The 17,786-nt window shown below is 41.7% G+C and overlaps 1 protein-coding gene across 2 annotated transcripts in view; it reads right to left on the bottom strand.

Moving 5' to 3' along the window:
• hltf (helicase-like transcription factor) overlaps nucleotides 1–15,457 on the bottom strand; it is a 31,260-nt gene extending 15,803 nt beyond the window's left edge. Inside the window, exons 1-17 of one of the 2 annotated variants that reach the window (XM_034205776.1) lie at nucleotides 15,401–15,457; nucleotides 13,798–14,000; nucleotides 12,474–12,640; nucleotides 11,873–12,015; nucleotides 11,640–11,728; nucleotides 11,215–11,286; nucleotides 10,169–10,360; nucleotides 9,831–9,905; nucleotides 8,686–8,746; nucleotides 8,531–8,576; nucleotides 8,284–8,336; nucleotides 8,123–8,170; nucleotides 6,095–6,205; nucleotides 5,913–6,004; nucleotides 5,494–5,637; nucleotides 5,127–5,259; nucleotides 3,599–3,734 (exon numbers count right to left, since the gene is read on the bottom strand). In XM_034205776.1, the coding sequence (XP_034061667.1) occupies nucleotides 3,599–3,734; nucleotides 5,127–5,259; nucleotides 5,494–5,637; nucleotides 5,913–6,004; nucleotides 6,095–6,205; nucleotides 8,123–8,170; nucleotides 8,284–8,336; nucleotides 8,531–8,576; nucleotides 8,686–8,746; nucleotides 9,831–9,905; nucleotides 10,169–10,360; nucleotides 11,215–11,286; nucleotides 11,640–11,728; nucleotides 11,873–12,015; nucleotides 12,474–12,640; nucleotides 13,798–13,995 (1,760 nt within the window). In that variant the 5' untranslated portion in view covers nucleotides 13,996–14,000; nucleotides 15,401–15,457. The other variant, XM_034205784.1, reaches the window with a different exon arrangement.
• Between the last annotated feature and the right edge of the window lie 2,329 nt (nucleotides 15,458–17,786).

Below are 17,786 nucleotides of genomic sequence, written 5' to 3'. Positions count from 1 at the left end.
ATTAAAATGTCGAACTCGAACTTCATTTTAAGGACATTTCGGCCAGGGGTGTAGAGCTATATTTGTTTAAGCACCGGATTGGCAAAACAGGAGAGTGTGTGCACCAGTCTGCCTTGATCTATGAATTCATGTCCGTGACTCTCACAGTATCTGCTGCCCACAGCTGCTTTATAGAAGGAAAACCTCCTTCACTTCATGACATCTCTGCAGCGCCAGGAGGCAGCGGGAGAGTTAACTCAGCCTCTGAGAAGACGAGCGCGCCGCGCAGTGCCTTTCACACACCGCCTTTCACGCACCGCCTTCACTGTGTATACCATTCAGAAATAATCATTAGTAAGGCTAAAGAGCGACCGCAGGCTGATGTGTTTTAACCACACACACCTATATATACACACACACGCGATTTAAAAGCAGACTTTTGTTCCTCCATGTGTCGTTATTGTTTCACTGAGCGGACCCGGATTGTCAAAAATGGATTCACTTGTATTCACTTCAGGTTTACGAAAGTAACTGTAATCAGATTACTCGTTTTTCAAATGTAACACGAGCTGAATACAGTTACTTGATTTTTGTATTCTGATTCCGTAACGCTGTTACATGTATTCCATTACAACCCAACCCTGCGGACACCCTGTAGAATATGACAAATACTAACTTAGAAACGTTCATCCAACTCTCACTCAGTTTGCTACACCAGGTAATCAATACAGTTTGTCTAGTTTGATGTCAAATCAGTTATAGAAGAGCTTTGAATGTCATAATGTTGACGCCTGATAATCTGATTTCCTTGACACTGAGTGTACATTACATTGCATTTAGCTGACGCTTTTATCCAAAGCGACTTACAATAAGTACATTCGACCAGGAAGACACAACCTTGAAGAAAACAGAATCATAAAGTACATCAGGTTTCATAGAGCCAAACATTTCAAGTGCTACTCAACTGGCTTTAGGTAAGCCAGTCTTTTATTAGTATATAAATGCTTTGTTAATAATTCTATCGCTCGAAGTGGAGTCGAAAGAGATGAGTTTTCAGTTTGCGCCGGAAGGTGTGTAAGCTATCTGCCGTCCTGATGTCAATGGGGAGCTCATTCCACCATCTTGGAGCCAGGACAGCAAACCCACGTGTTTTTGCTGATGGGAACTTGGGTCCCCCTCGCAGCGAGGGCGCAGCGAGTCGTTTGGCTGATGCAGAGCGTAGTGCACGCGCTGGGGTGTACGGTTTAACCATGTCCTGGATGTATGAAGGGCCAGATCCATTCGCAGCATGGTAAGCAAGTACCAGTGTCTTGAAGTGGATTCTAGCAGTTACCGGAAGCCAGTGGAGGGAGCGGAGGAGCGGAGTGGTGTGGGAGAATTTAGGAAGGTTGAAGACCAGACGAGCCGCTGCATTCTGGATGAGCTGCAGAGGTTGGATGGCACATGCAGGTAGACCAGCCAGGAGGGAGTTGCAGTAGTCTAGGCGTGAGATGACGAGAGCCTGGACCAGAACCTGAGTCGCTTTCTGAGTCAGCTGGGGACGTATCTTCCTGATGTTGTAAAGCGTGTATCTGCAGCAACGGGTTGTAGCAGCGATGTTTGCAGTGAAGGACAGGTTGTTATCTAGGATCACACCCAGATTCCTTGCAGTCTGAGTCGGGGAAACAACTGAGGTGCCGATGTTGATTGTTAGGTCAAGAGTGGGACAATCTTTTCCCGGAAGGAAAAGCAGCTCAGTCTTGTCAAGGTTGAGCTTGAGGTGATGAGCAGACATCCACTGAGAGATGTCAGCTAGACAAGCAGAGATGCGTGCGACGACCTGGGTCTCTGAGCGGGGAAAGGACAGAATTAATTGGGTGTCGTCAGCGTAGCAGTGGTATGAAAAACCATGCGGGCTAATGACTGATCCGAGCGAGTTTGTGTACAGGGAGAAGAGGAGGGGACCAAGAACAGAGCCCTGAGGGACCCCTGTAGTTAATTGACAAGGGTCGGACTCAGACCCTCTCCAAGTAACCCTGTAGGTACGGTCTTTGAGGTATGAGGTGAGGAGGGAAAGTGCAGAGCCAGAAACTCCAAGTTTTTGGAGAGTGCGAAGGAGGATCTGATGATTCACCGTGTCGAATGCAGCAGACAGGTCCAACAGGATGATGACAGAGGAGAGGGATGCAGTTTTGGCAGTGTGCAGTTCCTCAGTGACAGCAATGAGAGCAGTTTCTGTGGAGTGACCTGCCTTGAAATCAGACTGGTGCGGATCCAGAAGGTTGTTCTGATGGAGATAACAGGAGAGTTGTTTAAAGACAGCGCGTTCAAGTGTTTTAGACAGGAACGGGAGTAGAGAGACAGGCCTGTAGTTTATAACATCTGACGGGTTGAGAGTGGGTTTCTTTAGGAGAGGGTTTACTCTTGCCCCCTTGAGACTGTTTGGAAAGTGACCAGAAGTTAGAGAAGTGTTGATGAAATGGGAGAGAAACGGTAGAATATCAGGAGCGATAGTCTGAAGGAGGTTTGAAGGGATAGGGTCCAGAGGACAGGTGGTAGGGCGGGCAGAGGTAATGAGGGTGAGAACCTCACTTGGAGAGAGAGGGGAAAAGGAGTTTAGTGTGTTGGTGGAAGCATTTGGGAGAGAGCAGGAGACCAGTGCCACCTCCTCTGCCAGTGGGTCTGGGTGTATGGGAGAAGGAATATGCAGTGGAGAGAGCTGCTGGGGTGGATGTGTTGGATGGAGTAATCCAGGTCTCAGTGAGAGCAAGGAAATCCAGGGACTGCAGGGAGGCGTAGCCAGAGATGAAGTCAGCCTTAGGAACAGCTGACTGGCAGTTCCACAGGCCACCTGAAACTAGATGTTGGATCTCAGTGGAGCATGTGGGATAGATGAGAGCAGGCCGGTTATAGCGATTAGGAGATACACGGGGCCAGTGATAATTGCGAGAAGACACATGAACAGGAATGGAGAAAATACACATGATTATAGCCTGAGGGGCTAGAAAACTAAAGAAAAGAGAAATAAGACACCAGCGGTAATTAGCTGAATCAGAGTAGGATTTGCCTCCTCTTTGTCTCCCTCGTGACTCCAGCAGGACTCCAGCAGGACTCCAATGTCTTTGTCAGTCTTACTCCAGCAGGACTCCAATGTCTTTGTCAGTATTCGGCTGTCTGTCGCTAAAGCTGACGCTCCAGGAAAGAGCTACCTAAAATGGACGCCTGATTGCTGAGTTCTCACAGCTGTGGGGCCACGCCCCTCTAATTAGTTAACTCTCTACAGCTGATGGGCGACAGCAGACTGGCCCTGCCTATATTGTAATGCAGGCTTGAGTGCCCCTACTGAGACCTGTGTAACAGGGTCACTTGAGCAGATCTGAGATTTAAAATCTCTCAAAAGTGCCGTTTTAGCTACAATAACCACAGAACAATTATACAGAGTAGAATAAATGAAACAGAGAAGTCTAATTAAACAAGAATATAACTTGCAGTGGTTGCTGCGTCAATAGGTATTGTCGTCACCCGGCACAGTACATAGCGCCCTCTGGGGTCGTATTACTGCATTGCATCAGTGTAATATACTTTAAGATAAGTTTCAACTTTTTTAACTTTATCGATGTATGTATCTGTGAGCACTCACTGCAGGCCGGCTCTGTCCCCCTGAGTGACGGGTCTCTGGATCACTCTGTTCCACCACTCTTTCGCATCGAAGGGTTTCAGGCGCAGGAAGGCCAGCAGCATCCACAGGTCCTTCACACTGTTCTGGATAGGAGTACCTGGAGGGGAGAGAGGAAGAACATATAGAAACATTTGGTGGCTGCCTTAAAGGTCGCCTATTATACTGTTTTTCATCAATATATTACAGGTCTCAGATATTTACAGAACATGTCTCTGAAGTGTTTGGCTCCAAACACCAAACAGATCATTGCAGCATTACCCATAACCCCCTCTGTTTCAGCCCTGTTTCCAAAGTGCTGATTCTCTGTCTGTTACTTTAGATGAAAATAAGGAGCCCCTCCCCACGCCCCTCTGAGAGAGATTTGGTTACAAAGAACTCAATGGTGCTCTAGGAGGAGATTCAGGTGATAAGGGGGGGGGGGGTTACCTTGGTTACTGATTGGCTAATGGTTACACGAGACAACACATCGTTATGACATCATAAAGTGGCCAAAATCTGATCAGCTCATTTTCAGACAGGTTTTTATAGAAATGGATCAGGACAAAAAGAGAGAGAATCTTTGTTCCTGAAACTTTCAGAGTCACTTTCCACAGAGGGGACACATGTTGATGTAGAAGAGACATGGAGAAGAAGGGACACATGTTGATGTAGAAGAGACATGAAGAAGAGGGGACACATGTTGATGTAGAAGAGACATGAAGAAGAGGGGACACATGTTGATGTAGAAGAGACATGAAGAAGAGGGGACACATGTTGATGTAGAAGAGACATGAAGAAGAGGGGACACATGTTGATGTAGAAGAGACATGAAGAAGAGGGGACACATGTTGATGTAGAAGAGACATGAAGAAGAGGGGACACATGTTGATGTAGAAGAGACATGAAGAAGAGGGGACACATGTTGATGTAGAAGAGACATGAAGAAGAGGGGACACATGTTGATGAAGAAGAGACATGAAGAAGAGGGGACACATGTTGATGTAGAAGAGACATGAAGAAGAGGGGACACATGTTGATGTAGAAGAGACATGAAGAAGAGGGGACACATGTTGATGTGGAAGAGACATGAAGAAGAGGGGACACATGTTGATGTGGAAGAGACATGAAGAAGAGGGGACACATGCTGATGTAGAAGAGACATGAAGAAGAGGGGACACATGTTGATGTGGAAGAGACATGGAGAAGAGGATTTTGCACAATAGGTGACCTTTAATACTGAGGCTATCTGTGTGTACTTGAGTATGTCATTTAAACATTCAGGCAGAATAAGTCTAAAAGTTATAAAGAACAAAAGTTGTATTGAATTTTGAGCATGATTATATGGAGTTGATGATCAATGTTTCTGTATCTGTATGTTATGTACTCTCTGTGTGTGTGTGTGTGTGTGTGTGTGTGTGTGTGTGTGTGTGTGTGTGTGTGTGTGTGTGTGTGTGTGTGTGTGTGTGTGTGTGTGTGAGTGTGAGTGAGTGTGTGTTAGGTGAAGTTATACCTGACAGAATCCAGCGCCGCTGAGCTTTGAGGTCGAGCACAGCCTTGCTTATCTGTGCATTAGGGTTTCTGACAACATGTCCTTCATCCAGCACAACCCTCAGCCAATTGATCGCATGCAGGGGACTCTTATTCTAAAAGGAATCAAAAACATTATATCTGTTAGTAAAAAAAGAAGTGTGTATTGACACGTATTAAACACAGTCCAGGAGAGACATTAATAGGTTTGCCATTTGAGATTTTTCTGATGAAAATAATTGAACGCAGTCAGCTCCACCGTATAAAGTGTCCTCCATGTTTTCCTCTCTGCCTGGACACCTTGACTCCCCTTACAGTGACGGAAACACACACGACCGGTCTGTACTCACCCCAAAGTCAGCAGAGAGGACGTTGTAGGTTGTGATCACCACATCCTGAGAGGACAGAAAGTTCTTGTTCCTGTTGCGCTCCGGCCCGTAATACAGATACACGTTTAGCTTCACGTCAGCACGCACATGCTGCTCAAACTGGTCCTGCACACACACACAAAGAAAGGAACATGACACATGCTGACTTTGGGAATGATATGGAAAGGGAACAATGAGTGAAGCATCTTCATCGTCGAAAACAATAATGGTCATCCTTTATTTGCTGTTCAATGTGATTTGTTTTTTTTACCAGGAGCAGCAAAGAAGTTGACATTTCACTTTATCCACCTATAGTTGTCACGGAGCTAATAAGAGGGATTACATAATGTATTTGAGTGATAGAAAGGGTCTTGTTGTGTATGCTTTGTCTGCAGTCCTACCAGCCAGTTGCTGATGACAGAGAGCGGGCAGATGATGAGAGTCGGGCGAGCCGATAGGTCCTCTGCACTGTCAGCGATGAAGGATTCCTCACCTGCACATCAACCATGAAAACAAACAGAATGAATTCATATATCTGACCATAAAGGATTTGAAACACCTGGTAAAACAGAGTAAGACTCACTCAGTGTGGGAGTGGCTTTCTTGCCGGTTTTCTTCTTCTTTGTGCCAGAATCTGCTGCTGAGCCACCCAGCGCTGCAGCAAAGCCCAGATCCTCCAGCAGCACTGGGGCCTCTGCACATTCAACACAAACAACTACTATTTGAGAAGCTGAAAATAGCATTTCTGGCCATTTTTCCAAATAAAGAATTGCTTAAAAAGGTCCCCTATTATACTGTTTTTCATCAATATATCACAGGTCTCAGATATATACAAAACATGTCTCTGATTGGCTGAAACACCAAACAGATCATTGCAGCATTACCCATAATCCCCTCTGTTTCAGCCCTGTTTCCAAAGTGCTGATTCTCTGTCTGTTACTTTAGATGAAAAATAAGGAGCCCCTCCCCACGCCCCTCTGAGAGAGATTTGGTTACAATAAACTCAATGTGCTCTAGGAGGAGATTCAGGTGATAAGGGGAGGGGGGGGGGGTTACCTTGGTTGCTGATTGGCTAATGGTTACACAAGACAAAACATCGTTATGACATCATAAAGTGGCCAAAATCTGATCAGCTCATTTTCAGACAGGTTTTTATAGAAATGGATCAGGACAAAAAGAGAGAGAATCTTTGTTCCTGAAACTTTCAGAGTCTCTTTCCACAGAGGGGGGGGGGACACATGTTGATGTAAAAGAGACATGAAGAAGAGGGGACACATGTTGATGTAGGAGAGACATGAAGAAGAGGGGACACATGTTGATGTAGAAGAGGCATGAAGAAGAGGGGACACATGTTGATGTAGAAGAGACATGAAGAAGAGGGGACACATGTTGATGTAGAAGAGACATGAAGAAGAGGGGACACATGTTGATGTAGAGAGGCATGAAGAAGAGGGGACACATGTTGATGTAGAAGAGACATGAAGAAGAGGGGACACATGTTGATGTAGAAGAGACATGAAGAAGAGGGGACACATGTTGATGTAGAAGAGACATGAAGAAGAGGGGACACATGTTGATGTAGAGAGGCATGAAGAAGAGGGGGACACATGTTGATGTAGAAGAGACATGAAGAAGAGGGGACACATGTTGATGAAGAAGAGACATGAAGAAGAGGGGACACATGTTGATGTAGAAGAGACATGAAGAAGAGGGGACACATGTTGATGAAGAAGAGACATGAAGAAGAGGGGACACATGTTGATGTAGAAGAGACATGGAGAAGAGGGGACACATGTTGATGTAGAAGAGACATGAAGAAGAGGGGACACATGTTGATGAAGAAGAGACATGAAGAAGAGGGGACACATGTTGATGTAGAAGAGACATGGAGAAGAGGGGACACATGTTGATGTAGAAGAGACATGAAGAAGAGGGGACACATGTTGATGTAGAAGAGACATGAAGAAGAGGGGACACATGTTGATGTAGAAGAGACATGAAGAAGAGGGGACACATGTTGATGAAGAAGAGACATGAAGAAGAGGGGACACATGTTGATGTAGAAGAGACATGGAGAAGAGGGGACACATGTTGATGTAGAAGAGACATGAAGAAGAGGGGACACATGTTGATATAGAAGAGACATGAAGAAGAGGGGACACATGTTGATGTAGAAGAGACATGGAGAAGAGGGGACACATGTTGATGTAGAAGAGACATGAAGAAGAGGGGACACATGTTGATGTAGAAGAGACATGAAGAAGAGGGGACACATGTTGATGTAGAAGAGACATGAAGAAGAGGGGACACATGTTGATGAAGAAGAGACATGAAGAAGAGGGGACACATGTTGATGTAGAAGAGACATGAAGAAGAGGGGACACATGTTGATGTAGAAGAGACATCAAGAAGAGGGGACACATGTTGATGAAGAAGAGACATGAAGAAGAGGGGACACATGTTGATGTAGAAGAGACATGAAGAAGAGGGGACACATGTTGATGTAGAAGAGACATGAAGAAGTGGATTTTGCATAATAGGTGACCTTTAAGCGATTAACCCATTATTCTGATTGTTGCATCTCTACCGTTCCAATACACTGGTCATGTACCTTTACTGGCCTGTCGCATGGTGGCTTTCCTCTTCCCTTTGCTCGTACCTGTGAGTAGAGCAGACAGGTCAAATGGATGCAAGCCACAAATCCAAGGAAGGCCAAAAAGACAAGCGTGAAACTAAAAGTTAAAAGATATACATGTCACAATTAAATCTTACTTTTTTCTGACTTGACAACAACCTCTTCCGAATCAATCACCTCCACCTGAGGACTGACCCACACAGGATAATGTCAGACATATACAGAGAGAAAAGTCAAGTCAGTTGTATCAATAATACCACCGTTGGTCCCAAAACATGATTACATTTAAAAAAACACATGACTAAATGTATGGAAAATATATATAGTGATATTTAACAAACATGGGACAATACAATCTGCCCAATTCAATCAAGTCACACTTACAGGTCTGAGCAAAGAGAACCAGCTGCTTCATCGCCTGCACTGCTCCCTGAAACAAAGACACATCATGTTAGTGCTCTGTTTCTGTTTCACACACACTCTAAAGAAAGACAAAGGAAAACGTGAACAGTAAAGTACATATTGAAAGTTGAGAGTACCTTCCAGTTTGGAGGCCATGTCTGGTTTAGTTTTGGCTTTGAAAGGTGAAGACCGCTCCTTCTGCAGACATGTAAACAAACACTTTATTTGTTTATTTGGTGGGGACATTAAAGGTAGGTAAGGTAAGAATGGAGAAACCAGCTCGAGATCGCTAGAATTTGAAAATACACAGCCGGAGAAAATTTGCCACTTCCTTACAGAGCCCCTCCTCCAACACACACGAACGCGCACATGACCAATGAGGGCAAGAGATAAGTTTGTGCACAGATGGAAGGCTGACAGGCAGGTAGGCCATCCAGTTACTTTAGCCGGGCCGGCTCAGATGATTGGTCGAGCTTTTTACAGCGCCACGGCTTCCACAGATGACATTAATTTATGTATTTATTGTCAAAGCATTTAATATATTCATTGCTATCGGGATGTTAAGAGCATTCCATGGAATATAACAAGTGTTTCTGAAGTGAATTACCTACCGCACCTTTAACGAACACTTAAAACATGAAATCAAGTGTAAATATAGCGGATTTAGCTTTGAGCTACTTTCCATCCGCAGTCCCTCACACAAAACATTAAAGGTGGGGTAGGTAAGTTTGGGAAACCGGCTCGAGATACACTTTTTGTTATATTCCATGGAATGCTCTTAACATCCCGATAGCAATGAATATCTTAAGTGCTTTGACAATAAATACATAAAAAAATGTCATCTGTGGAAGCCGTATCATCTGAGCCGGTCCGGCTAAAGTAACTGGATGGCCTACCTGCCTGTCAGCCTTCCATCTGTGCACAAACTTATCTCGTGCCCTCATTGGTCATGTGCGCGTTCGTGTGTGTTGGAGGAGGGTCTCTGTAAGGAAGGGGCAGATTTGTTCCGGCTGTGTATTTTTTAATTCTGGCGCACTCGAGCTGGTTTCTCCAAAATTACCTACCCCACCTTTAAGAAAATGAAAATTACAAACATAGCAGTACAAATACATAAAATGCAAGAAAAGCACAAGAGTAACAGTAGAATACCCAAGTATTTAGGACATGGTAATACAATATAGCAGCATCGATACATAGAGTGCAAGAGAAGATACCCGTTATGATGAACACAAGTCATTCAGACAGTGGATGGATTGAAAGGAACACACACAGCTACACTTACACATATCTCCACAGGCAGAGGCTTTCCTTTATGGAAGTTGGTGAGGATCAGAGCAATGGTTGTCAGAGTTTTCCCCTGGAGAATAAAAACAGGGGCTTTAGTGTTGATTCACGTCTGCCAGCCTCCCTTTGTACAAACCATGAACATTCAAATACGGTTATATGAGGCACAGTTGTATATATTAGCCTACATGTTTTTAGTGTAACACGTATTTTTTCCAGTTTTCTCTACTATATACAGCAAAAAGCAACTGACCAAACATTTCATCATAAGTTTTTGTAGAATAAACATGTTCTTTTTAATGGTTATCATGTCACATCACATGAGTTTTTACTCACCAGTCCCATGTCATCTGCCAATATTCCCCCTCGAATGATCTCTGGTATTTCTTTGGCAGAGAAGCATGTGAGAGTGTTGTAGTACAGCTCGCCTCTCTTCTCCCAAAACGGAGGCAGGGTAGATTTGTTTTCTCGAGCGCACATCCAGGACAGCGCCTCCTTCTGGTGAGGCATGAGGGGAGTACCTACAGACTGCAGAGGAGAAGAGCTGCGTGTACAATAAAGCTGCACGAAAACCTGACTAAAACAACACAGAAACAACTAACATTACAGCAGCTGTTTTGGGGTGCAAGTAGGTTACAACTCAGAAACAATTAGGGTTGCAAAGGGTCGGAACATTTCCGGTACGTTTCCGGTACATTTCCATGGGAAGTAAAGCTGGGGAATTTTGGAAATTCCATATTGGAAACTTTCCATGGGAATAATGGGAATTATGGGAATGAATGGGAACTAACTGGGAATTGAGGGTAATGTAATCGAGTTGTATCATCATCAATGCAAAATGATACAGTTAAAAAACATGACATTTCAACAGATTTATTTGCAAGTAGAACAGAACAAGTTTTAATTATTTTATTGAACAATCATTTGTTTAATTGAAGAACAAAAACATGAATGTTGAGTTAAATATTACTTCTAGAAATCATGTGTGCATGTGATGGAGGAATGCACAGTGCCTGTAGGGGGGGTGGTCTCAATAGCCATGCAGTAAGCAGTGCTATGGCATGGATATTCACATGTACTTGAATGGCTTCTGTTTGTTTTAGTCAAGATTATGCTAAAATATACTTTCCCTAACTATATTTAAGTTCCTTATGAAGAGCAAACCTTCAATTTAGAAAATTCCCATTTTATTCCCATGGAAAGTTTCCATCTTTGAAAATTCGCGGAATTTTGCAACCCTATAAACAATAGACAGTTTATCTACGAACTGTAGCAAGAAAAAGAAGTTAGAAAGAAAGAAAATTCTTCTTTGATTTATTGTACATTATAATGATATACGATACAAAACTGACCAAACGACAGATAAAGAATCAAAAACAAACCTCTGCTGCTTGTTTCTCTCCATCTTTACTCTCCATCAAACCATCAAAAAGGTTGTCAAATGCATTCTTCAGCTGAAAGTCAAAGAACAAACTATGTGGCATAATCCTTAAATATATAGTTATACAATGAAGTCCTAACAATTCAATTCAATTCAAAACCTTTATTTATACAGATAAAACCCATTGAGATCATAGACCTCTTTTACAATGGTGACCTGCTTCAATTAGTTCCAAACATTAATACAAACTTGACAGAAAACAAAGGACATTATATGATACTACAGTTTGTATACTAGTAGCATTTACAGACACCAATATTTTCTGATTGTATAGCGTCTATCCAACAATAATGATGAATAATGCCAAATGTTGGATTACAGTTATATATATATATATAATACACCAAGGTCATTGAAGTGCATTACCTCCTCTGCAGACAGAGCGGTGGTCAATCCTTTTTTAGACGAGTACGCACGAGCACCCTGCCCTTGAGTATATGAGTTCTGACTTGCACCTGAAATCACAAACACACAATAAACAGTTAAGTTGATTAACAACGCATGAACATTATTTGTTGTATGCCGCAGTGCAGGCTAGGTGGATAAGTATGATGTGTTTCCATTAGGAGGCAGCTGAAATGGGACGGTTGAGTTTGTACCTGTTGCTTTGCTTGCACCCGAGTTTAGTTTAAACCCACGGCGTGACATGCTCTCCATCACAGCATTTTTATTTTCTTCTTGGCCCCAGAAGGACAGCATCACCGGCATGGTGAAGGAGTTTTTGGTCCCTGAATGCACCACGCTGACACAGCAACAACACAACATTATACACAAACAACATCCATAACATTCATCTGGCTGCAACTTAAAAATGATTTATCTAATATATCATATTCCAATCACTACTTCACCATTTTCTGTTGGTCCGTTTTATTGTGTTGCACTCTTGGAGGAGTCTGTGACCTAAGATTTTCATCGTCATGACTACACTACACTGTAGCTATGTTCGTATGACCAATAAAAGCCTTGAACCTTGAAACACATTTTAACCAACAGTAATCCCAGTAAACCTGACCTACTGTAAATAAGTAGAGAGATTATTCAATATTTAAAAAATAATCTAATCAAATGCAGAGGTTTATGTGGAGAGACAGTCAGAAGCAGCCTTTGATGTCCATGTTTAGAGTAAGTAAGGTTGCTGGGAAGAAATTCTGATGTGCAGGAAATGACACTGACAGGCGCAAATGACACTCCACTCACCCCTCTACTTTCGCCAAATTGTTGTCCATAACATGAGCCATTGCTGCCGCCAGCTCCCGCTTAATGTGACCCACTTGGTTGCCATAAATGTTGGAAACCATCACTGCATTGCGGTCGTATGGATTCTGGGGCTGTCGCACCAAACCGACCATTTCCCCTTGATTCACCTGAAAAAGTGAGTAAAACACAGAAACTTTGAGGTATTCGTTCTCATTTGTGAATCAGGGCACTAGAGCAGGGGGTCCAAACTAGGGCTGACCGATGAATCGATTTTAAATCGCGATTTTAAATGATGCAATTATCAAATCACACAGCCTGTGATTTTTTTTGTTTAAAAAAATAAATAAAATGTAATTACATTTTGTTCTTCTTGTGTGTCATCCACACCAATCAGAGATGCTGTGCTCCACATGTACCAGCCATTGTTAACCAATCAGAAGTGGCCCATGATAGAAGGTGATAGACAGATTGATCCAATCACCTGCCAAGTATTTTTTGAAATACTTTTCAAATGGAGCTTTCCTAGATGGTTTGGTGAAACAAAGCATCTGAGTCAGGTTAGTGATGCTCCATCACATGTTTCTATTAAAGGGTGAATCTGAAACTGAAGCTTGACTTTAAAGCAACTCAACGGAAGTTTCATGTAAGTTTAGTTCTTTCACTCGTAGCTCGGGCTGCGGGGGTGCTAGAGACGGGAGCACGTTGATGCGACCTTCCTAGCCGGAGTTATGGCCGCATCTTACAATAAACTTCCGTCGGGTCGCTTAAAAACAAATATCGCAAATCGAATCGCAATTAGATTATTTCCCCAAATCGTGCAGCCCTAGTCCAAACTGCCCACAAATGAAACTTGTGCTCTTCTTGTATTGTATTGTACTTCTTAAATATATATGTAAACAAATATTACACCGTATTCATGTGTTAATAATTCAACTTTTTAAATAAATTCAGGCAATTACATTTGAAAACATTTTCTAACTTGATAAGAAAAAAGCCCCAAAACGTATTTGTATAAAAAGCGTGAAATATACCCTTCATATTTCCCCTAATTATAACAATCTGAGGCTCCTGTTTTAAGAGATGGGCTGCCAACTAAATAAATGAAACCCTCTGGAGAGCTGGGATCTAGGCGGTTTTTTCTTAAAGCATATTCAAGTAACAAGCATCATTTACCTACATTTGATTGATTTTGCTGACTTATAACTTAAGAGACAATACACCTCACCTAGTGGCCCAGCCCTTCTTATAGTTTTCTGTATGTGGCCCTCGGTGAAAAAAGTGTGGACACCCGTGCACTAGAGGAATAAAAGTGATCTATCCTCACCACCCCTGTATAGAATCTGAGGCCGACCACAGTGCCCTGCAGGTGGCCGAACGGCACGCTGCCGTCTGCGTCCGGCTCCTCCGACGCAGCGGCTCTGATGGCCTGCGAGAGCGTCTCTGCACTGGAGTCATAGCGGTCTGTGAAGAGGTCCACCTCACTGTAACTGTCCCAGCCGAACCCCCACCTGCGAGAGAACATGACGCCTGGAAAACACCCACAAAGAGACAGCATTAAAGATCTCCTATTATATACTGTTTTTCATACAGGTCTCAGATATATAGAAAACATGTCTCTGAAATGTTTGGCTCCAAACACCAAACAGATCATTGCAGCATTACCCATAATCCCCTCTGTTTCAGCACATGATAAAGTGACAACATGAGCAATACAAAAACACTTTTGAGGGTGCACAGAGTTGAAGCTGCAGGTAGGGCTGGGCATTTATCATATTACAACCCTATTGTGATATGAGACCAGATATCTTTTTACATATGATAATATTGCAGTGTCCTTAAATGTCCTGGTTTAAACGTTTGCATCACAGTGGATGTAATTAAAACTAGCTGCACCTTTACCAGCTTTGATAAACACGTTAATAATTATATTTAAAACATATAATACATTATTTGGAAATGGGCTTATTCACATAATGAGTACTTTGACTTTTGGTACTTTATGTATATTTTGATGATAATACTTTTGTACTTTTACTTGAGTATCATTTTGAATGCAGGACTTGTCTGGGAGTATTCCTTAACTCTGGTACTAGATCTGAGTACTTCTCCCACCTCTGGAAAGCAACCATAGTCATCATCCCTACATTAACGGTGCAATGTCGAAGTATTTGATCAGAGATAACAGGTTGTAACTACAGTTACACTACACACCTGTTTACTATCAGGGGAAGTTAGACAGAGGTGGAAGAAGTACTCAGATCTTGTTCTTTCGTAAAAGTAGAAATACCAGAGTGTAGGAATACTCTGTTACAAGTAAAAGTCCTGCAATCAAAATGTTACTCAAGTAAAAGTGCAGCAAGTACTCGCATCAATTGATTATAATTATGAATGCATTCATGTGTTGATCAAAGCTGGTAAAGGTGCAGCTAGTTTTAGTTACTTTGTGTACTGCATGTAGTTTGTGCATTTTCTCCAGGTGGAACTAAAGACTGATTTAATCTGTAAATAGATGTAAAGTAAGTTAAAGTTATGTAGTGGAATACAAGTAGACTATTTACCTCTGAATTGTATTGGGGTAGAAAACAAATTGAATAGTCAAATACAGTATTTTACCTCAGAATTGTACTTAAGTACAGTACTCGAGTTCCTTCCCACCGTTAAGATAACGAAGCTATATTCTTCTTCTTCTTCTGTTGTTTTAATGGCGGTTGGCAAACAGCTTTAAGGTGCATTCCTGTAAGCTAGCTAATTGTGAACGTTCATTTAACGGGAGCTAACTGCCAGTTGGAGTTATCCTTAGCTTTAAGTACGCTATCGTGTCTAGCGATACGTCTATGTAAAGAATTAGAGACAGAGTGTGTGATTTATCTGTAATAAGCTTAGACTGTCTGTGTGTATATATATAAAGGTAATTAGCAATGTCTTACTGTTTATCTGCACCTCCGCGCCTTTCGATTTTTCTCACAGTGGATTGTTGTTTCCGGTTGTAACCTTCATAATAAAATCTTATTTTGGGATATTTTACAATGATCTGAAAACTACAAATGGTTTGTTATCTGCACATTTGTTTATATTATTCATTTGATTCAGGGCTTTAAATATATATTATTTTTCCCTTAGTGTTTTATTTTATTTTGACAAGGGACCTTAAGTGGGTTTATTGAGTTAATTGATCAAAATGACATGTACCTTGACAATGTCAAATTTGCTCGTCTCCGTTATACATCATTTTCAATTGGTGTTCAATTCTGGGAGACTGACGATGAACCACCCAGGGGGTCCAGAGGTCTATGCATTGGTTCTTCATGCAGGTGCTCGAGGTTCAACACCCAGAGGTGGGGTGCATCTTATGTCTTCTGCTATGCTGATGTAAAATATAGTATAGACTCTTCTTTCACTATTTTTGATTTTATTTGTATTTACTTGAACATCTCATAACATTCTCTTACCTTATTTTATTTATTTTATGTTATTTCTTGCACTGTTTTATTGGTTTTATTTGTTTTATGTCCTATATATATTGTGTTGCATTGTTGGAGGAGCCTGGGACTTGAGTTTCTCATTGCCATATCTACACTGTAGCTACTGTGCATATGACAATAAAGCCTTGAATCTTAAAAAAACTAAAGTGAATCAAACCAATACAGCACATATTTGATCTTATTCTATTTAATTTGTACGAGTATTTTGTCATATTATACTGAGCATATTGTTTTGGTATATCTACATTTTACATTCTTATTCTATTTAATATTGAATAATCCATTCTTGCACAATAATATCCTGCATTATATTTGTTACTGGAGATTTGTATTACCACATGTAGCCTATATTTTTATTTTATTTTATATTCTTTATCTTTTAACTTTTTCACTTGCTATTTTATTTCTATTTCTAAAATATATTGGACTGTTTATTTCTGGGTCTTAGTTTATCTTTTATTTTATAATGCTGATGCAATGCAAACATTTCCCAAATTGGGATCAATAAAGTACATCCATCCATCCATCGACCCACTTTGAAATCAAAGTCATCTTGTTTCCGGTGTTGTGTCCGTCCTCTTTTACAGTCCGACGCAGTGCAAACAAACAGCGGACGCTTTTCACCAGCTGCACTTTACGCGCCTTTTGCGGTTTGCCCATTGAGCGCTACGGAAGCCGTGACGTTCCAATTCCCCGGTTGGTTTTCTACGAGGTTCCGCTTCCTCTCCGCCAAGGCAAGTTCCTCCCCGGGCCGAGTAAAGGTCCAGGCCGAGAGTAATCGGGGGGAGAAAGACAGGATTTAAGTGTGTGTGATTATAAACGATATCGTGCTTCACACCTCTAGGAAGTTTTGGGGGAAATCTGAGCGTCAAATCTGGTTTTTCAACGGAGCGAATATCAGCAAACACGGGGCGGAGTTTCTGGAGTTAAGCCGGAGTGCGGTTGAGTTTTCTGCGGTTGACAGCCGGTGAGTTTACATTTCTTTATTCCACACCAAAAATCAATCAGTGTTAAATACAAGTTACCAAGTTATTTGGTTAAAGCTGTTAACTACTTTTTTGTGGCATTCATTGTTCTTCCATATCTGTTAATGGGACGATTTTGTTGTCTCTTAGCTGGGATAAACACACGAGATCAAGAGTTAGTGGGATGTGTAGCTTGACTGTCTGATTTTTAATGTAAACCAAAGAAAGAACAGCCTTAAGGAACACTATAGTATTTGACAAATGTTGATACAACTCATCTACAATACCAGCTTACAAAAGTCTGGCCTTCTTCGCTATGAAGAATATCTAACAACCAGTCCAGAAGCTGGTTTCATGACATGTAAGTGAATACAGCAGAAGATGTTGTCACTTCAAGTTGTTCTGTATACAAATGCAGAGCAGACACACAGTATAGTGAATGTGTAGCTACAATAAACACTTGGAAATGATCAGTTTGATGTGTTGAAGAGGAAGTTCAAAGTATACAGGCCAAACTATTCTCCTGAAATCCTCAACATATATTCAAAACACTTCAAAATCCATTCAAACATGCCGGAGATGATTTAACACGCATCTTGTTAGGAAACTACTTTATTACATCACAGATACATCCCTTTTTAATTAAATCAAACAATCTTGAATAATTAAACATAAGGTCCCCCTACGTACTTAAATGAACGACCACAGATTTGTGTATTCATAGAGAGGGCTTTAAGAACTTTTTTTAGGGATATCCCTGGGATATTTCAGACAATCAGTGTTACTAGTCTTGCCTTTGGCCCTGCCTGCAGATGCTACAAATCAGTGTTTAAATCTGTGACTCCTCAGTCCTTACTGATCATGCT

The sequence above is a fragment of the Gymnodraco acuticeps genome, unplaced genomic scaffold (assembly GCF_902827175.1).
Source record: "Gymnodraco acuticeps unplaced genomic scaffold, fGymAcu1.1, whole genome shotgun sequence".
Lineage (NCBI taxonomy): Eukaryota > Metazoa > Chordata > Actinopteri > Perciformes > Bathydraconidae > Gymnodraco > Gymnodraco acuticeps.
Note: the sequence above shows the minus strand (reverse complement) of the source record. Positions and strands in the feature narration are given on the sequence as shown.